The sequence below is a fragment of the Chiloscyllium plagiosum genome, chromosome 14, assembly GCF_004010195.1.
Source record: "Chiloscyllium plagiosum isolate BGI_BamShark_2017 chromosome 14, ASM401019v2, whole genome shotgun sequence".
Taxonomy (NCBI): domain Eukaryota; kingdom Metazoa; phylum Chordata; class Chondrichthyes; order Orectolobiformes; family Hemiscylliidae; genus Chiloscyllium; species Chiloscyllium plagiosum.
This window is the reverse complement of record NC_057723.1, coordinates 1007374-1030787: the sequence shown is the minus strand read 5'-3', so window position 1 is coordinate 1030787 and position 23414 is coordinate 1007374. Positions and strand designations below refer to the sequence as shown.

Here is a 23414-nt window from a genome sequence, read left to right as displayed (position 1 = left end):
TAACTGACTACCTCATTATTTGGAGATGCCAGTGTTGGACAGGGGTGTACATAGTTAAAAATCACACAACACCAGGGGTATAGTCCAACAGGTTTAATTGGAAGCAGCCCTCCAAAAGCTAGTGCTTCCAATTAAACCTGTTGGCTTATAACCTGGTGTTGTGTGATTTTTAACTTTGACGACCTCAGTGGTTGTTTTCTGATTACTGTCCCAGGTAATGCTACTGACCAGCTCGGTCCAACTGAAGGAATTGTGTCAACTTTGAGAATGCATGCAGCTTAGAATTCCACATTGATACCGTCAAGCTGTTCAACAATTTTTTTCCAGAAGCAACGTCAAGTCCCTCCACTAGTTCCTGAGAATCGGAGATGACAGAACTCTGACAATAACCACAGGGGTTCCTGCCTTGAACAGTATATCATTCAGATCCCACAATACTGTCACTCCAGAACACAATCTATCTTATACAAACAAAAAAAAAACTGAAGCCCAAAAATCCTATTGATGACATTCTGTATTTATGTGATGGATTCAGAGTGAATAACTTGATTCATTTCTGATGAGACTTTCAACTTAAGGTTTGTCTGATTTGAAAATAGGCAATGACTTCATGCTGTGAGACCCATCAATTTTAAAACACCAAGATTTTCCCTTACACCAAGAAAGGCTTTCAGTCTTCACTAATTATGCGTGAAGAGTGCTGTAGATTAGTTAGAAACTTAAATTAGCCATCCTACCTCCCTCTTCCCGCTCATCCCTGCTCTCATCACCCTTTCACATTACAAGGCACAAAGTGAGTATGCTTCCCTACACTCGCAAAGCTTGGAAACTCCAGATTTGAGAGGGATCAGGTCTGATCACAGATTTAGCAGGGCTCTATCACAGATGTTGAAACAAAAAAAAACATACACACACACAGAAGAATGCAAATATTTTGTGACAACAGAGCAATAGTCATGCTAACATAATTTTCTTTTATACAAATGCACCATCTTCCCTGATAGGAGCTTCACAAGTTGGGAAAGTGGGTACAATTGGGAAGGGTGCAGTATTTGGAAACAATCACCACAATTAAGACCATCGGAGAAAATGGTTGCTGGGTCATTGAACTAAAAGATTAAAATGAGCAGTGAGTAGGTAGCAGTGCTGTGATCTGTAATTGGTCACAAAATTAATTTAAAATTCCATAAGATGCCCTGATCACTGAGTAATGAAATGGTCTCCATGAGACTTGGTGCTCTGTTGGTACTTATTTGATGGTTGAATAAAAAAATCCACTTTCACCATTTGAGTAGATTTTAATGGTATAGCTATGACAAAGCCATCTGTCCAATTCCATATTCACTTTATTACTGAATGCTCAGTATTCAGTCCTGAAGAAGATACTTTAATATGATTGGTACAATGACCACGACATAACAAGAACATCTAAAATTATTGTAAAATTCTTTTCCATGGGGATACTGAGAGGAGGGGAACACCACTGTATCAGCGGTCAGTTGGTGTGCAGCTATGGATAATGCTGACCTCTCTTCCCTCCCTTTCCTTTCCTCTGGGGGATCCATTCCAATGATACAGATACACTCACATGCCTGCACACTCAACCTCATAATACAGATACACTCACATGCCTGCACACTCAACCTCATATGTCTCTTGCGCGTACACACACACACTTTCAGTGATTCCTGATGAAGGGCTCCTGCCCGAAACGTCGATTTTCCTGCTCCTCTGATGCTGCCTGACCTGCAGTGCTTTTCAAGCACCACTCTAATCTTTTCACACACACATTGAAGCTCACAAACAAACATGCACATACTTAATCACATGCACACACACACTTAATCACTCACACCAGATAAACATGCACACACTTAATCACACACTTGCGCACATACTTAATCACACACACACAAACACAATCACACATACACATTCAATCACACGCATATTCAATAACACAAACATGCAGAATTATGCACATACATGTACACAAGCAATAATATGCTTGTATACAGCAGCACATATATGTGCATAGATACATACACAGACATATGTAAACACACACATAAATGCTTACACAGGCACACATGAACACTTGTGTAATTATATGTCACGTGCACACATGCAAATGCACATGTAAATATATCTGTACATTCATATGTGCACATAGAAATATGCACATACATATGCAAAAATCCATGTGCACACAAATACACATTCACATGAACAAATACTCATACATACATGGGCACACACACACCCATACACACTCTAAAACACACTTTAAAGAAGTTTCAATAAAGTAGCTCATAAAAACTATAATGCCATTCACACCAATGCATTAGCTTACAGAAAGCTGACAAGCACATGGACCTGGCATCAATCCTTATACTGTGCATATGGAGCAGAGTGAAGTGTCTATGAAGTAAACCCTCTATGTTCAGCAAGAGTGAACAGCAAACCCAGCAATGGCTATGATCATCCCAGAGGTTCACAGACCAAGGTCCAGAGGTATATACCTCCCTTTCCATTGTCCCATATCAAAATAAGTGGCACCTGAGACCACTAGTCATGTAAATGTTAAAATGACAAGTCAAGTCTTTTGTTTTATTTTGAAAGCAAAAGGAAGGAACAGTGAGTAGCAGAATGGAGACTGGACATGGTTCACCAGTACCCGTTTTCTGAACAATTATAAATAGCAGAAAAGGCAAAGGCCATAATGAACCACCATCAACTTAATTAGGTCACTGGACGAATTCTTCAGCTAGACTTACAAAATGACATTTCATTGCTACCTTTCAAATTATTTACATGAAGAAAAACACAACTTAAGATCGCTTTGCTTTACACCACTGAGCCACATGAATAACAGTGGAAGAGATTTCTCCCAATCTCTGAACCACAAGAGGTGCAAGTCATACATCATCTGAAGGTTATATTTACACAAGTGTACAGCAATGCTTGCGAGCTTCTGTGCTGATTGGTCCCTGCAGTTAGGGTAAACGTGCCAGACAAGTGGTCGACAACGAGATTTAAGCACTGAGGTGCTAAGTTCTAGAACTACAAGAGTGTAAATTTCTTTTTTTTTGGTTTTCCCCTCTCCCGACATCACCCCCACATGGATGACATGAATCAACTGCATTTATCCACTCCCACCACATCCACACACAAGAAACGGGAACTGAAAAGAAGGAACAAACAAAAAAACCGATTGATTGCATGCAGTTAAGAAGTTCGACAGCGATGGAAACGATGAGCAGGTCAGGTTTGAGTTTTGACTGCTGATCTGCCTGTGTTCTTTTCTGCTGTTGGGGTGAAGACTCTGGCAATGGTGTGGAAAACCCTGCTCAATACTCAATTGGAAAGTTCCATTTCAAACCTGTCCTTTCTCCGAAATTCAAGTTCACCGTAGAATTGTACTGCGGACAATAAAGCCTTTGTGTTTTAAGTTTGTTCTCACTGTATGTTCCTCTTTGCTGTTTTCCCCTACTTAACCCTCGCATTTCCATGTGGTTATAAAACAGCTTGAAACAGGCACACAGCAGGCTCCGCCTCCCGTCACAGATAAATCTCTCGCTTGGAACTGGGTGGAGCAGGGCCAGTCGTGTGTTGATAGTCAGGTGGTTGGGTGAGTGGGATTTCCTCCAGAGCCGAGTCCTTGTTGAGCTCATGGTTTGAACTGGGGAAGGCACTGTGCGTTGGTATGAAGCGAATATTGGCCAACTTGGCATTGCCATCCTCCATGAGACGGGGGCTCACGTTGCTGAGGCGATCCTGGCTCCCCCGTTCTTCATAAGGCACAAAGGTGGAAAGTTTGGGGGCATTTTTCTGCTTCCTGTTGGGGGATGGTTGCCCTGGCATCCAGCAGGAATCAGAATGACCAAACTCTGTGCATTCTCTTGTGCAGTTCCCAGTCATAGCAACGTCAGGTAGTGGTCTGAGATCTACATAGATATAGAAGCAAAGAAAAGAAAATGATTCATTTATCCTCATACAAGAACATTTACCTGCATTTAAATATCATGCACTTAACAGAGTCATCTATGCATTGAAGGGAATGGTAACAGAAAAAGCAACACATAAGGCAGCATAAAGCATAGGGAAACAAAAGTTTGGTTAAAGAGTTTAGCCTCTGGTGATTGATTCGAAGGAAGAGAAAGCAGTCGAAAGATTTAGGTAGAGAATTTCAAAACTTCGGGCGTCGACATATACAACCTTAAATTGATTGGGGAGGGCTGGGAGCGGGGAGATACTGGCGACAGTTGTTGCTAGTTGCTGGGGCCCAATGGAAATCAGGGTATTGCCAGAAGGAAAGACAGAAGGGAATGTTCCCAGAGAGTTATGAGGCTGCAAGTGATGAGAATGAGGAAGATGAAGTTTATAGGCGAAAACTGTGGTGCCGGAAATGCACAGGTCAGGCAGCATCTGAGGAGCAGGAGAGTTAACATTTCGGGCATACGCCCTTCATCAGGATGAAGGCTTATTCCCGAAACGTTAATTGTCCTGCTCCTTGGATGATGTGTGACCTGCTGTGCTTTTCCAGCGCCACACTTCTTGGCTCTGATCTCCAACATCTGCATTCCTCACTCTCTCCTGGTTGTTTGAACCTGAGGATGAAACCTATAGGCAATTGAATCAGGAACATGAGAAATTTAAATTCAAGGTGTCATTGAAATAGGGTTCAGCTGGGTGATGGGACTTGCTGAAAATAAGAGTTTGAAATGAAGTCAGGTTTACCAGATGTTGTGGAATGTATTGGTAGTCGAAAAACAAACAAACGACAGTGGATGCATGGAGAATGCTGGAGAAACTCGGCAGGTGCCCCTGCATCTCTTGACAAAGCCTTGAACCTATGTATGTGGTCAGAGTACAATCAGCCAATGAAAACAAGCTCTCCATGTCCACTCTCTCCAAACCCGTCATAATATTGAACACCTCTCACTGACCACCTCTCAATTTCCTGTAAGATTACCACTCATTCTTTTAAATCCCAATCAGTACAGACCCAAACTTACTCCTCAGAAGAAAATGTCTTCGCTGGACTACCTCTAATCCCTTGGATACTTTTGGATTAACAGCGGGAGAGTGAAATTAAACTGGCTAGTGTAACTTCAGGACACATTGAAGGCAATCACATAAGGAGCAGTCGGCACAAAGAATCCAGTTGAGCCCATCATAATTTTGCTACCCAACCTCTCACACTCCCTCACTCACTCTCCAAAACCCAGCAAACTTTAACTTTTCAACCCTTTTTGATGTAAGTGTTGAAACTGTTTCAATTGCCCTTTTAAAATAATTTACTATCAGTGCAGGATCACCAAGTGACAAACACATGACAGTTCTGAAATATTACTGGTTGTAATTATTAAGTTGCCCAACACTTTGCTGAAGGTGTAATGATATTGGTAAAACATGGACTATCAATTTTCAATTTCAACCCTTGGAGTTTTAATACCTGAGAATTTCCATGGGCTAAAATGGTTTTGAAAGGGCAAATATGGAACTGGAATCAATTACCTGCCCACAGACTGAGGCAAATTCAGGAAACGAATCTGAAATAAATGAAAGCCTGAACTAAAATTACCATTTTATCTAAAAATGAGTCAAATGAGGCAGCTGTCAGCAAACTGGTATCTACACTTTTAGTTTGCATCTGCCTGATAAACAGTCAACACTGGACAGGAAAGAATGTTGGTGGGGCATCCAGTTCAGAGAAACAATAGGACCAAACTCAGGAATATACAAATGAATTCTATTTTTGCAGCTGCATTGAACAACAGCAGGGAGGAGGAAAAACTAATTTCTATCTGAAAGACATTGAAGTCTTTGTCCCTGTTTGTTTCAGCCTCTCAGAAGAACAAACATTCATCAAGAACTCAAAGGTACCTATAAATTTTGCTGCTCATGATGGTATAAGCCAATAATTCAATGGCTCTGCTTTCAGATGAACAAGTTAACACCTCAAACTGAACAGCCTTTATTCCTTCAATCTGTACCACACAGTGTCTTAGTCTTTTCACATGTGGTGATTATGTTTGTTCTTTTTCCTCAGGCATAGTAGATAATAAAATTATTTTTTTCCTGTCACTCAAGGAAACAAAAAAGCCAAGTATTTAATGGAGAACAACTGCAGAATTCTGGGGTAGAGAGATTTAGGTGTTCTGGTGAAGAGTGACAAAACGTTAATATGCAGGTACAGCATATAATCAGGAAGGTTAATGGGATGCTACCCTATATTAGGAGAGCAACTGAAGTTAAAAATAAGCTTGTTATGTGATACTCAGCATTGCCTTTTGATGAGAAGGGCACTGCTTATCACTGGTCACTTGAGTGTTTCCCTTCTTCCTGGTGGTAGAAATAGAATAAAGATTTGTGCACCCGTTTTCTTTCACTATGTCTCACACCTGCACACACACCACATGGGTGTGGGGGAAAATATAAGCAGTCCCACATTTAGGCAGTAATGTGGTGGGAAAAAATTTCTTAAAAATTAAAAATAAAATCCGGGCCTTCGTGAGACAACATTCTGAATACTATGTATAGTTTTGCGTCACCTTATTTAAGGAAGGATGCAGTTGGAAAATATTTATTAAATTGGAATATGGGATGAGTGGGTTATTTCATGAGTAAAGGTTGAACAGACTGGGTTTGCTTCTCCTGGAGTTTCGTAGACCGAGGGGTGACTTGATTGAAGTTTATAAGATCCTGAACAGCCTTGCCAAGGTAGATGTGGAAAGGATGATTCCTCTTGTGGATGAACCCAGAACGAGGGAGCACTGCATCCCAATTGGGGAATGACCCTTTCAGGGCAGACAGGCGATGAATGGATTCTCTCAGAAAGTTATGCAACTGTGGAACTCTCTGCCTTAGGAGGCAGTGGAGGTGTTGGGGAGTGGAGGAGGGTGGGGGTGAGGAAGTCATTGAATATTGTGAAGGGAGAGGTGCAGGGAGATCACGGGCTAGTGGGGAATGAATGGGAGTGTAGAATTTGTAACAATAGGTCAGCGATGACTTTATGGATTGGTGAGGTAGGCACAAGGACCCAAATGATCTAGACCTGCTCCTAATTCATAGCATGTGGAGGTGCCGGTGTTGGACTGGGGTGGACAAGGTCAGAAGTCACATGACACCAGGTTATAGTCCAACAGGTTTATTTGAAATTGCAAGCTCTCAGAGCGTTGCCCCTTCCTCAGATGAAGTATAACACTACAAAAGCGTGTGATTTCATTAAAGCTGTTCGACTATAATCTAGTGACTTCTTACCGAATTTACGTTTGAGAGTCATGATCCTTTGTGAGGAACCTTAATGGGCGACCCTTTATCCTTAACCAGTGATCTCTAGTTTATATTCCCTTAAAAAAGGAAATATCCTTTCCACATGCATTCTAGTTATTAACCATTCGGTCACTGGAAAGCAATCTCATTTGCTTAATCTATGCAAACACCTGCTTGACATTATCAAACCTCCTCTGCTCTCCCATCTACTCGCACAGTGTAATTCTCACCACACAGACTTTCCAGGAAAGATACTTCTGCATTCTACAAAACATACACATCCATCCCAGAAACACTTCAGCTGGAGCCAACCCAGCATTTCATAAAGTTTTAACTAAACTTGCTAGCCTCTATGCTTCTATTTATAAACTCTGTATTTCACACGTTTGTTCACCAGTTTTATTGAAATTTTACTCAAAGCTTTGTGCAAAGTGCTGCTCTTGCTCAAATATCCTCAGAAAAATAATTAACGAAGCCTGATAGAAAACGCATCTGATATCTCGCAAGAAAAGGAGATTCTCTAGATTTTACTTCGGGAATTAGACAAATACTTTAGGGTGTGGCAAATGTCATTCTTTCAAAGAGCTGCTGCAGGTGTGATGGACCAACAGCAGGGGCTGAGTCAAGCAAAGGCCACATATTACATTTGGGACTTGAGGCAGTTTGATGCCACACTGATACTTGGACATTGTAGTAACCAACTGAACCATTGGAGGGAGTTAGACAGAACTTCAGACACCAAAGATATTTCGAATGCTGCACAAAATGAGAGAGAGAGAGAGAGAGAGATGGAGCATAAAAGAGAGAAACACAGAAAGAAAGACATATGGTGTTCCCAGTCTTGACCTTTCATTTGAAATGGTTCTGAAGAAACTGAATCATCAGCTCTGCTTCATTCTTTCTTGTTGTGGTTGGCCTGCTGAGTGTTTCCAGCAGTTTCTCATTTTAGATACGACCAATGGGAAAGAAAGAAACATTTCCTGCTGTTTGAATAAAATGTTCAGAAACAGAAAATAGCCTTTAAAGTTATATGGAAGTTCTATTGTTACCACACTGAAAAAATCAGATCAGCCATAAATATCAATGAGATGGAAATGTGCTCAAGGCTCTTGTGATGCATTGGTAATGTCTCTATCTCTGAACCAGGAGATGTTTGTTCACATTCCCACCTGCTCCACAGGTGCATCATAAAGTGATGTGTTTTTGTGGCAATGGTAGTGGCCCTACTTCTGAGACAGGAGGCCCTGGTTTAAGTTCCACCAGAGGATGTTTTATAACATCTCTGAGCACGTTGATTAAGAAGTCTGACTAATAAAACAAATACCATGTGCCAACCCATGTAATATAGATTCAGCATGATTCAGAGGAAACCTGAGTGGTTGAATGTTCCTGTTTCCTGTGATAAAATCTCTTCAAATACATGGTCAAGGAGCTCTTAGGAAAAATGATTAAGAACCAACCGATGGTGAAGACATTGACATTGCGTGCACCAATGAGGCCTAGATAGTTTTTATACTGGAGTAGGGGACCCAGTTGAATTGGAACCATTGCTGTGACAGAATGATGAGGATTTTGGGTATTAGTTGGCTGTTTGATCTGGGAAGGCTGAGAGTGCAGAATTTAGAACACAACAGATCATTCCTGATCTCACTGAATGGTGCAACAGGCCGATGGACTGAACAGCCTTTTTCCGCCCCTAATTTGTATATCTCTATTGGCTCCACAAGGCCAGTGGCAGCCAGAGTAGAAATCTGCCCTGTGGAAAGTTGCTATTTTTGAAATCACTCTTTCTGAGGACAATGGCTGAATTTGGAAATGTTTATAGCTGGGTGAACTGCCTCAGTCTTAAGCTCAGAATTTCCTTCAAACTCACTCTCTCTTCAAGACACTCCTTACAATCTTCCTTACTTGATTAAGCTTCCAGTCACCTCTGTACATGATGCAGTATTGGATTTTGCCAGATAGTATTTGTGTGAAACACCGTTCAGTCCCACTGCCCCTTTCACAATCAGCTTTTCACATGAGCTGTCTCTAGGACTCCAAGTAGCAAATCCTTCTCCGCTCTCAATACCCCAGCATTGGGAAGCTGACCTTTCGCAGGGTCGAATGCCAGCCACACAATCTCATTGGTAGAGGAGCTTATTCCCCCATTATCTCAGTTCATCTTTTTGCCAATTTAATTTTCTAATTTCAGAGCATCTCCAGCAATGTTAAAAAAAAGACAGAAAATGACAGGAGTAAAGTCCTTCAGTCCCTTGGACCTCGTTCACTGAAATTCGACCTTAAGACTATCAAAAACAGGAACTGCAGTAGTCCATCCAGCCCCTCCAGTCTGTTACATCATTCAATACAATCATGGCAATCCGACATTCCTCACATCCATTTTCCTGCCCTTTCCCCATAACCCTTGATTCCCCGACTGATCAAGAATCTCTCAATCTCAGCCTTAAATACCCCCACAGCTCTCTGTGGCAAGGAGTTTCAAAGACACTCAACCCTCAGAGAAGAAATTGCTCCAAATCCCAGTCTTAAATTGGTGCCCCTAAATACTGAGACCATGCCTCTTAATTCTGCACTCTCCCATGGGGAGAAAACATCTTCTCAGTGTTTACCCTGTCAAGCCTCTTAAGAATCCGATATTGAGACAGAGACAAATTGAGCAGTGATCATGGCTGATCTGTAAGTGGGTGGAGAGATGCAACGTATTGGTTTTTGCAGCAATAGGTTGGAGGAGGGGAGCCTGAGTCTCCAAAGAGATGAGGACAGGGAGGAGGTAGTGGTGTCACAGTGAAAATTTCACTGGTTTTGTGAATCCAGGTTAATATTCTGAGGATGTGGGTTCAAATCCCACCCTGACAGATAGTGATATCGGAAATCAATAAAGGTCTGGAATTTAAAAAAAACATAACCATCCAGCCTTGGGTGACTGTGTGGAGTTTGTATGTTCTCCCTGTGTCTGAGTGGGTTTCCTTTGGGTGCTCCAGTTTCCTCTCACAGTCCAAAGATGTGCAGATTAGATGGATTGGCCAAGGGGAATGCAGGGTTACAGGGATAGGGGTGGGTCTGGGATGGGTGCTCTTTGGGGGAGGGGGGGGGAAGGAGGAGGAGAGCAGGGAGGATTCGATGGGCTGAATGGCCTGCTTCCACACTGTAGCGATTCTAATTGACCAGTCAATTGTTACAATATTGACTGGAATTTGCATATTCGATGAATGAATAAAGGAGAAGGGGTTTGGAGGGTAAAGGTGAGAGAAGGATCATCTTATCAAATGATAAACTGCTGACCAGCAATCAGCAATTAATTGCCTCATTCAGCACTTCTGCTTTACTCGAGCACTGTGACAGGACTTACTGATCTCTGCAGCCTCTAAAAGCCTCAATGAGCAGGCCCATTTCCATAGGAACAACAAAGACCCCTTAATCACTGCTTATTGATTTCCCACTCACTTCACTCTTGAGAAATAAGACAATAGTGACTTCACAGAGTTCAGCTGACAAGAGGTATCTGATTGCTATCGAGAACAACTCCAGACACTGGGGATCGTTTGCTGTCATTTATATCAGTATGTAAGACAATGTTTCATGGACAGTGTCTTTATGGAAAGGAACTGCCCAGATATCCCATGGGATCACAGCTTGCATTGAGAGAGAACCCCAGGGAATGTGAAGCAGTGAATCTCAGTCACAGCAACAACTTATATTTCTGGAGCACCAGCAAAATATTGAGGTGCCTCACAGGTATCTCCGCAAACTAAAATGTGTCTTGCGTTTATGTTATGCTTTCTGCATACTGAAGAATTTCACTTATTAACTTCCTTTAAAGTGCAGTTTTGTCATTATGTATACAAACACGGCAGGCAATTTGTACACAAAGCTCCAACAAACTTTCAGGTGAATGAGCAGTTAGCCTCCTCATATTACTTGTTCATGTTGGTTATCAGCCCTTCCAGACTGCTCCCTCATTTCAATACCATCATGGCTGATTTTAACCTCAACTCTGCACTCCCATATATCCCTGATAATCTTTCATCTTGGTCATCAAGAAACTATCCACCTCTGCCTTAATATTTAAAGATTCTACATTTACAGCCTTTTGTGGAAGGAAATTCTGAAAACTTACTGCCCTTTGAGAGAGATAATAGTCACAGAGTCATACAGCACAGAAACAGACCCTTTGATCCAATTAGTCAATGCTGCATATAATCCCAAACTAAACTAGTCCCACTGGCCTGCAAACCTTTCCTATTCATGTACTTATCCAAATGTATTAATGGTTGTAATTCCTCAGGAAGTTCATTCTACATGCAAACCACCTTCTGTGTTAAAAAAATTGCCCTCATGTCTTTTTTAAATCTCTCTCCTCTCACATTAAAAACATGTCCCCTAGTCTTGAAATCCCCCATCCTAGGCAAAGGACAACCACCATTAACCCTGTCTATACTCTAATTAGTTTATAAACTTCTATAAGGTCACCTCTTAACCTCCAACGCTCCACTGAAAAAGGCCCCAGCCTATGCAGCCTTTCTTTATAATTCAAACCTTCCATACCCAGCAAAATCCTGGTAAAACTCTTCTAAACCCTTTCTAGCCAAATAAAACCTTCCTAAAACGGAGTGACCGGAAATGGACACAGTATACCAGAAGAAGCTTCCCCAGTGTCCTGACAACCTCAATATGATTTCCCAACTTTTTCACTCAAAGGACTGAGCAATGAAGGCAAGTGTGCGAAATGTCTTTTTAACCAACTTGTCTATATGTGACACAAACTTCAAAGAATTATGTACCCAAATCCCTAGGTCTCTCTGCTCGACAACACTATTCAAGATCCTACCATTAATTGTATAAGCCCTATCCTTGTTTGTTTAATCTAAATGCAATACCTCACATCTATCCAGATTGTACTCCATCTGCCATTTTTCAGCCCATTGATGCAATTGATCAAGATCCTTTTGTGACCTTAGAACAACTTCAGCCACAAACTTACTAACCATGCCTTCTATATTCTTATCCAAATCATTTATGACTAACAGGAGACTCAGCCCTGATCCCGGTGGAACACAGTTGGTCACAGGCCTCCAGTCCAAAAAGCAACCATCCATCATTACTCTGTCTCCTGCCATTAAACCAATTTTGTATCCAATTGGCCAGCTCACTCTGAATCCCATATGACCTAACATTACTAATTAGGCTACTATGTGGAAGCTTGTCAAAGGCTTTACTAAAGTCTAAGTAAACAATGTCAACTGCTCTGCCCTCAATCTTTTGCTAACTTCCTCAAAAAATTCAATGATTTTCTTGGCACAAAACCATGCTGACTATCCCTAATCAATTTTTGCCTCTCTGAATGTCCATAATTCCTATCTTTTAAATCCCCTCCAACAATTTACCCACAGCTGAAGTCAGATTCACAGGTCCATAGTTCCCCGGTTTCTCCGTACAACCTTTTGTTTAGCAAAGGTACAACATTAGCCATCCTCAGTGATGGGGCACCTCACCCATAGTTATAGAAGATGGAAACACATCTGCTCAGGGTCTCGCAATTTCCTCCGTTACTTCCCACTACTTTCTGGGATACATTAGATCCAGTTCTGGAGATTTTTCCATGTTTCATTATCTGTCTTAAATGGTGTAACCCTCTTAACCTACTACGCCTAGTTCTGGCTTCTCCCACAGGAAGAAACATCCTTTCCATATCCAGTCAGTCAAATCCCCTAAGGGGGTCCTATGTTCCAATTATCCAGAGGATGTTGTGGTTCTGCTCGCCGAGCTGGGAATTTGTGTTGCAGACATTTTGTCCCGTCTAGGTGACATCCTCAGTGCTTGGGAACCTCCTGTGAAACGCTTCTGTGATGTTTCCTCCAGCATTTATAGTGATCTGGCCCAGCTTATGTAGGTATTAGTATTGCAGGTATTGGTCTAGTAAACCTTCTCTGAACTGTTTCCAACATATTAACATCCTTCTAAAAGTAGGTTGGCCTGGAGTGCGCATGGAACATCAGATGCCTGTCCATGCTGTTTGAGAGAGGAGAACACTGGAGTGGTCCCCTGCATTTCTTTGCATAGTGCCATTTCACATTCACATTGGTCAGGCAGATGGCTTCAGCTTCATGAGCCATTAGACAGATGTACAGCACAAAGGCCCTTCAGCCCATCAAGTCTGCATAGTCAAAAACAGACTCCTAATTAATTCTAGTTCCATATTCCAGCACTTGGCACAAAACCTTGAATGCCTTGCCATCGCACTTGCGCATCAAATACTTCTTCAAGATTGAGAGTTGTGGCCTCTCCTACCCTTACAGACTGCGTGTTCCAGATTCCCATTACCCTCAGGGTCAAAAAACCTCCTGCCCCTTAACTTCACTCTATGCCCCCTGTTTGTTGATCCCTCCATCAAGGTGAAATGTTTCTTCCTGTGTATGCCCCAGACAATATATATATCTCTCAATCACAACCTGCCCCACCTCAGTCTCACCTCCTCTAAGGGAAATAACTCCAGTCTATCAACCTGATAACAAGACTTTGTTTTTGTAATATTGTTTAAAGGCTCAATACTGACCAGGACACTGGGGAAGATCTCCCAGTGCTCTGGATGTAGGCTTGCTTGCTTAGCTGGGAGTTTCATTACCAGATAACATCTCCAGTGGGTCTCAAGCAAAGCAGTGTACATGATTCCTGCTTTCTATTTATATGTTTGGGTTTTCTTGGGTCGGTGATGTTATTTCCTGTTGTTTTTCTCAGGGGGTGGTAAATAGGGTCTAACTCAACGTGTTTGTTGATAGAGTTCCGGTTGGAATGCCATGCTTCTAGGAATTCGTGTGCATGTCTCTGTTTGGCTTGTCCTAGGATAGATGTGTTGTCTCAGTCGAAGTGGTGTCCTTCCTTATCTGTATGTAAGGATACTAGAGAGAGAGGGAGAGTCATGTTGTTTTGAGTTGAAACTTTATTGCTGGAACAGCACAGCAGGTCAGGCAGCATCCAGGGAACAGGAGATTCGACGTTTCGGGCACAGGCCCTTCTTCAGGAACCGAAACGTCGAATCTCCTGTTCCCTGGATGCTGCCTGACCTGCTGTGCTGTTCCAGCAATAAAGTTTCAACTTTGATCTCCAGCATCTGCAGACCTCACTTTCTCCTCATATCCCTTGATTCCCTGACAGGTTTAAAATCTATCGCAGCCTTACCTGCTGTGCTGGTCCAGCAATAAAGTTTCAACTTTGATCTCCAGCATCTGCAGACCTCACTTTCTCCTCATGTTGTTTTGAGGCTAGTTAGTATTCATGTATCCTGGTGGCTAGTTTTCTGCCTGTTTTTTCAATGTAGTTTTTGTTACAGTCCTTGCACAGTATTTTTTAAATGACATTAGTTTTGCTTGTTGTTGTATAGAATCTTTCAAGTTCATTAGCTGCTGTTTTAGTGTGTTGGTGGGTTTGTGGGCTACCATGATATCTGAGTAGTCTGGCAGTCACTTCCGAGACGTCTTTGATGTAGGGGAGAGTGCCTAGGGTTTCTGGACATGTTTTGTCTGCTTGTTTGGGTTTGTTGCTGAGAAATCGGCGGACTGTGTTCATTGGGTACCCTTTTTTTAATACACGGTATAGGTGATTTTCCTCTGCTCTGTGTAGTTCCTCTGTGCTGCAGTGTGTGTTGGCTCATTGAAATAACATTCTAATACAGCTTTGTTTGTGGATGGTGGGATGATTGCTTCTGTAGTTCAATATCTGGTCAGTATGTGTTGTTTTCCTGTAGACGCTGGTTTGAAGTTCCCCATTGGCTGTTCGCTCCACTGTGACATCTAGAAATGGCAGTTTGTTATTGTTTTCCTTCTCTTTATTGAATTTTATGGCAGTAAGGGTATTATTGATGGTCTTGAAGGTTTCCTCTAATTTGTTTTGTTTAGTGATGACAAAGGTGTAATCCATGTAGTGGATCCAGAGTTTGGGTTGGATGGTTGGCAGAGCTGTTTGTTCAAGTCTCTACATTACTGCCTCTGCTAAGAACCCTGAGATCGGTTCGTCTGTAGGTTTTGTTGTTGAAGGTGAAGTGTGTGGTAAGGCGTAGGTCCACTAGCTTGACGATACTGTCTTTGCTGATGAAGTTAGTGGTGTTTGGTGTACGTGTCTTTGGATCTTCAAATAGTGTAGTCAGTGTTTCCTTGGCAAAGTTAACATTGATTGATGTAAACAGGGCTGATACATCAAAGGAGACCATTATTTCATCCTCTTCTATCTTAGTGTATTTGATGGACTTCAGGAATTCTTGGGTGGAGTGGATGGAGTGGCGTGAGCCTTCTACTAAGTATTACTCAAAATTCATAAACCAGTCTCGCTACCTGGAACACTAACTTACTGATTAGCCAAGGAGCTACACCAAAGACTAAAATACTTAGTAGAGGACTCACGCCACTCCATTCATTCCATCCAAGAATTCCTGAAGACCATCCTGAAATACATCGTCTCCCCGTGCGGATAGACCGACTCCCCGTACGGATAGACTGACTCTCCATGCGGATACATTGTTTCCTCATGATAATGGTTGGTGCTGGAAAAGCACAGCAGGTCAGGCACCAGCCGAGGAGCAGGAGAGTGGATGTTTTAGGCAGGACCTCATGGCTTGTATTAGAACCAGAGACAGGAATCTAATGTCATTTATGCTTGGACATGCATTCAATGTATATTCATCTCGGAAGCTTCGGTTCAACTATTGGATCTTGAGATGAAACCCAATAGCTCCCATGTGGTTAGCAGTGACACAATCCATCAGATTGTGCCTTTTGTAACCATGGATCTTTCTATGTTTCTGTGTTAGTAAACCTTGGTCAAATATTCACTTTAAGCAGTATTCTCCCCAAAGGATGAAAGAGGCTGAGGGTGAGAATCCCAGAACTTTGGGTTTGTAAATGGATGGAGGCACGAAAGCATTCAGGAGTACAGGGAAAAGTGGGAATGTGACGATGAGATAGAGGATCAGTCATAATCATATTGAATAGCAGAGCGAGCTCAAAGGACCAAATGGCCCATTTCTATATTATGTATTAATGTTCTAAAAGAGGAGAGATTTAAATTGTGGGTGTGTAAGAAACCAGAAATTGCAGAGATCATGAAGGGTTTATAGTCATGGAATCATACAGTACAAAAAACGCCCTTCAGCCCATTAAGTCAAAAATACACTGCCATCTACACTAGTCCAACTTTCCCACTCGAGGTCCACAGTCTTGAATGTTATGACACTTCAAGTGTGTATCCAACTAGTTTAATGATAGTGAGGTTTCCTGTTTCAACTTCCTTCCCAGGCAGTTTTCCTCACATTCCCCTCTGAAACTCCTGCCTTTTCACTTTAAAATGATGTCCCTTTGTTACAGAGTACCTAAGCTGGAGTAGTGTTGGACAGTCATGGAGACCAGCAGTGGCAGTGCTCCTGTCTTCAGCAGGCCCAAAGCCTGGCCTTGGGACTCAGAGGGCCGTTGGCTGCGGTGGAGCTTGGTTCCTGGGAGCGGGTCTGCCAGCGGGGAAAACAACGGGAGATTATCCAGCCTGTCTCCATCGCTGAAATGCTCCATCTCAGGCAGCATCCTGGTGAATCTCCTTTGCACCTCCTCCAGTGCTGTCACATCTGAAATACTCCTACAGAGGCCCAACACCAAGTCACCTTTTATTTACTCATGAACGGTACTTGACTATCGCAGTGCCTCACATAGTGTCAGGCAGCAGAGGGTTGGTATCTCTGACCCTCAAACTTCATCTGTCAGCCAGGGTTCCCTGACTGGACCAGATTAGCAGCCTCAATCAGGGATCTCATACTCTGATGTACAATCACAACATCCTTGTTACAGCATGGTGCCCAGAACTGCACACAACACTCCAGCTGTGGCCTCACCAAAGTTCTGCAAAGCTCCAACATAACCTGTAAGCCTTGACTGATAAAGGCAAGTATCCCATATGCCTCCTCAATTACCCTGTCCCACCACCTTCAGGCATCTGTGGACAAGCACATAATCCTCCTGTTACTCTAATATTGCTGTGGAGTGACTGGAGGTTACAGAGATCAGGAGGGGCAAAGCCATGCATGGATCTGATGCTTCCAATTTGCCTCTTGTTGGGGGTTGACTTGTGACTATCCCGACTGTACATCAATGAATACTGCCATGACTCTCAGCCCAGAAACAATACCTGGCCCTGTAAGCTCTCAACACTGCTTCATCACACACCATTACAGCACAGGGCTCTCTCTGACCCTGGAGCTGTCAACTGTGGACATTAACTGCTATTATCACAATAACAGGTTTCTGCAGTCAGGTGGCAAGAAACAACTTTGTTATTTGCAGCAGTCATTACCAGACACTTTGTAACATAGTGACAGCTAATTCTGAGGAATTTTTACCTCCCTTGGCTTTTTGGACAAATTCACACCCAAGGTCACAAATCAAAAATGTATTCCTAATTTCATTAATTCAGCACAAGACCTTCTGGCCTGCAAAGTGCACATTCAGAAGTTTAAAATGTCTATTTTAAAACCAGAGAACACTGTAAAAGAATACAGAAGTCAGGCTGATAAAATATTAAATCACTTTCAGTGGTTTGAAATCTTGTTCATGTCCCTCAACAATACCATTTTCCAATTATTCTGTCTGATTCTAGGATAGCTACGCCTGCTTCTTTGTCGACTATGCCGAACAGTCCCTCTTCAGTACCTACACAGGCACTGTGCCCCTACTCTTCCGCCATTACATCGATAACAGCATCAGTGCATCGTCCTACACCCAAGCGGAACTGGAGCAGTTCATCGACTCCGCCCCCAGCTTCCACCCTGCCCTCAAATTCACTTGGTCCATCTTGGACACCTCCCTCCCCTTTCTTGACCTCTCCATTTCAATCTCCGGTGACAGTCTCCAGACACACATCTGCTATAAACCCACAGACTTCTGTAACTACCTGGACTACACCTCCTCCCACCCAGTATCCTGCAACAAATCCATTCCATTTTCCAAATTCATCTGCCTCTGCCGCATCTGCTTAGATGAGATTTTCCACTCCCAAGCATCCCAGGTGTCTACCTATTTTGAACAATGGTGCTTGTCCTCCCTCTGAGATCCAGACAGTCCTCCACCACACCACCTCCATTCCCCATTCTACAGCTCTAAAACCCCCCCTCCCAATGCAATAAAGAAGGAGGCCCCCATGTTCTCACCTACCACCCCACCAGTCTGTGCATCCAACGCATCATCCTTAAACACTTCTGCCAACTCCAACTAGACCCCACCCCCAAGAACATCTTCCCCTCCCCACCCCTCTCAGCCTTCCACAAGGACCATTCCCTTTGACAGTCCTTGGTTCACGCCACTCTCCCCACCCAACTCCCTTGAATCCCTAGGTACCTTCCCCTGTGACCGGAAAAGATGTAAAACCTGCCAGTACACCACCCACCTCATCTCCATCCAGGGCCGTAAACAGTCCTTCCAGGTGAGACAGAGGTTCACCTGCCTCTCCTCCAACCTGGTTTACTGCATCAGGTGCTCCCGATGTGGTCTTCTCTACATCAGGGAGACCAAACGTAAACTTAGGGAACGGTTCATTGAGCATCTCAGCCGGGCCTGCAGAGGCCAACCGGACCTCCCAGTCACCACTCATTTTAATTCCCCTTCCCACTCCCTCTCCAACATGACCATCCTTGGCCTCCTCCATTGCCACAACGAACCAAACTGCAAATTGGAAGAACACCACATCTTCCACCTGGGCAGCCTACAGCCCGGAGGACTCAACACTGAGTTCTCTAATTTCAAATAACCTCCCTTTCCAGTCCCTCCTCCTCCCTTCCACTTCTCCCTGCCACCAACCGGATCCATTCCTCCCATTGACCATCCAGGTTGTATCCTCTGTCTGTCTTCACCTATCCCCACTTCACCACCTTGCCCCCATCACCCCCTTTATCTGCAGCTTCCCCCACACCCAGCCTGAGTCCTGAAAAAGGGTTATACCCGAAACGTTGACTTCTCCACCTCCTAAGGCTGCCTTGGCTTGCTGTGCTCTTCCAGCCTCCTGCCTGTTTATCTGAGGCAAACCATCACATTTTCCTCCTTGAACTGCCTTTCCATTGTTGCAATGGGAGTGTCCAAACCTCTGAACTAGAAGAGCCAGGTTCAAATCCCACTTGCTCTAGCAGTGTACAATCATATCTCTGAATAAGATGATGGGAAAGTATCAGGACTGAGAGAAAAGGGTGCACCAGGGACTCAAATCTCCAAGAAAGCCCGCCAGTAAGTGATGTTATCCTCTTCCCCTCCTTCTGTTACTGTCAAAGACATGACATAGGTGTTCCTTACTGTAGGGGCTCTTGTGATACAGTGGTAATGTCCGTATCTCTGAACCAGGAAGTTGGGTTCATGTCCTATACATGGTCAAGAGTTGTATAATAACATTCCTGAACAGATTGATTAGAAAATATATACTGGGTTGGCTCTGGTGTGAAGGCTATTCACCCTCAACAGCTGTCTCTATCATCTCTCAAACTCCATCACAATTTGTACACAGTTCATGACACTGTACGTACACAGTCTGTGATGTTGTATGTACAGAGTCTGTGATGCAGCATGTACACAGTCCATGATATTGCGTGTACATGATGCTGTATGTAGACAGTCCATGATTCTGCGTGTACACCTTCCGTGATCTCCATGTACAGACTGGGATTTCAAGTACGGAGATCAAGATAACCAGTGAACTCCTGCTTGCAGAATTATGCATTGCGTAAAACTGATTAAAGCATGTCAGAAACAGTAGGGAGATTCAGACCAAGCACTGCCACCATCTTACACTGTGCATTAATCTCAAGATCTATCTTCACTCTTCAGCAGAAAACAGTCTGACTGTGGCAACAAGCCAACTGAATACTAGAGCTTCTTTCTGGGCCAATAAATCCCTTCGCTTTAAAACAGTCACAAAAGCTCCAGTGAGTATTTCTGTTACTGAAATATTATCAACAATATCTGCATTATTTTCAAATCAATTTGACTGCTGTTTAAATGCTTGAGAGTGTAAATCTTGCTTGATCAGCTTCAATATCAAAACCATCCAGTAATATCGGCCATTAACTATTTGGGATGGTAAACATCTCCCAATCAGCCGTCGGTAACACTCAGACTTCACTTCCACTGGCCCTGACTACATTTGTAAACATTAGTTTCCGGGATGTGAATATCTGGCTGGCAGTCACTTTGGAGTCAAACACATTGCTGTGGGTCAGGAGTCACGTGGAGGTAAGGATGGTAGATTCCTTTCACTAAAGGGTATTAGTAAACAAGATGGGTTTTCACAAAGATTGTTGCATTTGGTCAGATTTTTCATTCAGATTTCAAATGTCACCATTTGAACCCATGTCTACAGTTAATTAACCTGAGGCTGATGAATTATTAGTTCATTGATATTATCACAGCATCATTGCCTCCTATAGAATAGTCATGCCATAAGACTTCATGAATGAACATTGATACTAAACATCAATGGGTTGTTGAACAACATATTTTTCCAGGAGGTGGTCACCAAATAGTATTCAGGAGTGAAGAACCTTCGCAGTTCCCCACCTGATTGACCTGATTGTTAAAGGTTAACTGAAACACTCAATCCACACACAAGGAAACTGCAGTTAACAGTTAGGCAGCAACTGTGGAGCTTTCAAATTCAGTTAATGAATAAGCCAGACCAGAAAGGTGCTCACATCAGTAATTGTGATCAAGTGATGCTTGGGTTGTCAAAATAATGTGACGTCCTTATACAGTCTGAACTACAAGAGACTCCAGACTCATAACGATATAGTGAACTCTTAACTACCCTCCTAGAGGAATGAATTGAAGTGTTAATGCTAACTTTGCCAGTGACTCACACATCCTGTGAATGAATCAAAAATCAGGAGGATCTGCTCCAGGTCATTCCTAGGTAAAAACAATAACTGCAGATGCTGGAAACCAGATTCTGGATTAGTGGTGCTGGAAGAGCACAGCAGTTCAGGCAACATCTCAGATGCTGCCTGAACTGCTGTGCTCTTCCAGCACTACTAATCCAGAATCCAGGTCATTCCTGTCTGTTTTTCATATTATGGCATTACTGGCTAGGTAAGTGCCTATTCCTAATTGCCCAGAGGGCATTTAAGAGTCAACCACATTGCTGTGGGTCTGGAGTCACATGTAGGACAGACTAGGTAAAGATGGCAGCTTCCTTCCCTAAAGGGCATTAATGAACCAGATTGGTTTTTCCAATGATCAATAATGGTTTCATGGTCATTAGTAGATTATTAATTTCAGATTTTTAAATGTTGAATTCAAATTCCACTAAGTGCAATGACAGGATTCAAACCTAGGTCCCCAGAACATTACCTGGGTCTCTGGATTAATAGCTGAAAATATGTTGCTGGAAAAGCACAGCAGGTCAGGCAGCATCCAAGGAACAGGAGAATCGACGTTTTGAGCATAAGCCCTTCTTCAGGAATGGATTCTGGGCGGCACGGTGGCATGGGTGGGTTACGCTTCGGCGGGTCGGTGTGAACTTGTTGGGCCGAAGGGCCTATTTCCACACTGTAAGTAATCTAATCTAATCTAATCTAAGAATAGTCCAGTGATAACACCACTAGGTCACTGCCTCCCCACCATTTATAAAATAGAATTATACAATCCCTACAGTGTGGAAGCAGGCCATTTGATCCATCAAGTTCACACTAATCCTCGAAAGAGAATCCTGCCCAGAACCACCCCGAACCTGTAACCCTGTATTTCCCATGGCTAAACCACCCAGCCTGCTCATTCCTGGACACTATGGGACAATTTAGCATGGCCAATCCAGCTAACCTGCACGTCTTTGGACTATGGGAGGAACCCCACACAAACACAGGAAAAATAGGTAAACTCCACTGAGGGTGGAATCAAACCCAGGTCCTTGGAGCTGTGAGGCAGCAGTACTAACCACTGAGCTATTGTGCTGCCCCAAATAATACCACTGGGTCATCCCTTCCGCATTTAGTCAATAATTTGTTTTTGAAGTGTAGTCACTTTTAAGTTATACAAACCCATCTCCCCCAACCTGGGAGGTGCTACAAAACAACTTTTTCTAACTTGGGGGTGACAATGGGTAAATATGGATGGATTAATACTGACCCTGGATCAACTCCTCTGCTCCCACACTTGTTCAAATTGTGCCCCAGGATCCTTTAAATCCACTTGAGAGGGGCTTCAATTACAAACATTGAATTAATAAATCTGATAAGTGCACCCCAGTTTGAACTCAGCCAAAACCTTTAATATCCCCTTTTGATGCTGAAAGGCAGTTTTGAATTTTCAAGCCTCCAGACCAACTAACCTAAATATCATTTTATTCAGAAATCCCATCTCTGCCATGGCACACGGAGTACTTTTTTTAGAGCTATTAAGGAGAGGACAATGACAATAAATACCACTGGGCCATTTAAATTGATTTGAAGAGTTCCAGTTACATATCCGACATAACTACACATTTCTGTATAAATCTGCCCCACTAGGCTAGTGGCATTTATTTTATTAAAAAGGTCTATGGGGAAGAAATGAATGCTGTCAGCTTTCAACCACAACTAACCAAAAGGAAATAACTCAAGTAGTTTAGCTGTTCCGATTGTCTGAGGAGATCGTTGAAGTTCCCAGTGCTCTGTCAAAATGTTAATATTTATGTTGTTGCACAATAAGTGGAGGGCACCGCTTTAATGTGATTGGTTCAAGGACCAGAGAAACCCACTTTTTTTTTAAACACAATGAACAACCAGCATTCAGGACACTCTATAGAAGGAAGGCACCATCCATGGTGAGAAAGAAAGAGCAAGCAGATGCATATCAGCTCTGATATAGAGTCAACGAAACTCAAAACCGGAATGCAAAGTACTGGGCTAATGGTAAGATTCTTGGTAGTGTAGATGAGCAGAGAGAACTCGGTGTCAAGGTACACAGATCCTTGAAAGTTGCCACCCAGGTTGACAGGGTTGTTAAGAAGGCATACAGTGTTTTAGCTTTTATTAAGAGAGGGATCGAGTTCCGGAACCATGAGGTTATGCTACAGCTGTACAAAACTCTGCTGCGGCCGCACTTGGAATATTGTGTACAGTTCTGGTCACCGCATTATAAGAAGGATGT

General features: G+C 42.9%; 1 protein-coding gene across 4 annotated transcripts in view; it reads right to left on the bottom strand.

Moving 5' to 3' along the window:
- Positions 1-2577: 2577 nt before the first annotated feature.
- LOC122556417 (protocadherin-1-like) overlaps positions 2578-23414 on the bottom strand; it is a 364614-nt gene continuing 343777 nt past the window's right edge. For 3 of the 4 annotated variants that reach the window (XM_043703030.1, XM_043703029.1, XM_043703028.1), the window contains exon 4: positions 2578-3947. In XM_043703030.1, coding sequence (XP_043558965.1) covers positions 3562-3947 — 386 coding nt within the window. In that variant the 3' untranslated portion in view covers positions 2578-3561. The remainder of the gene's footprint in view (positions 3948-23414) is intronic. The other variant, XR_006313530.1, reaches the window with a different exon arrangement.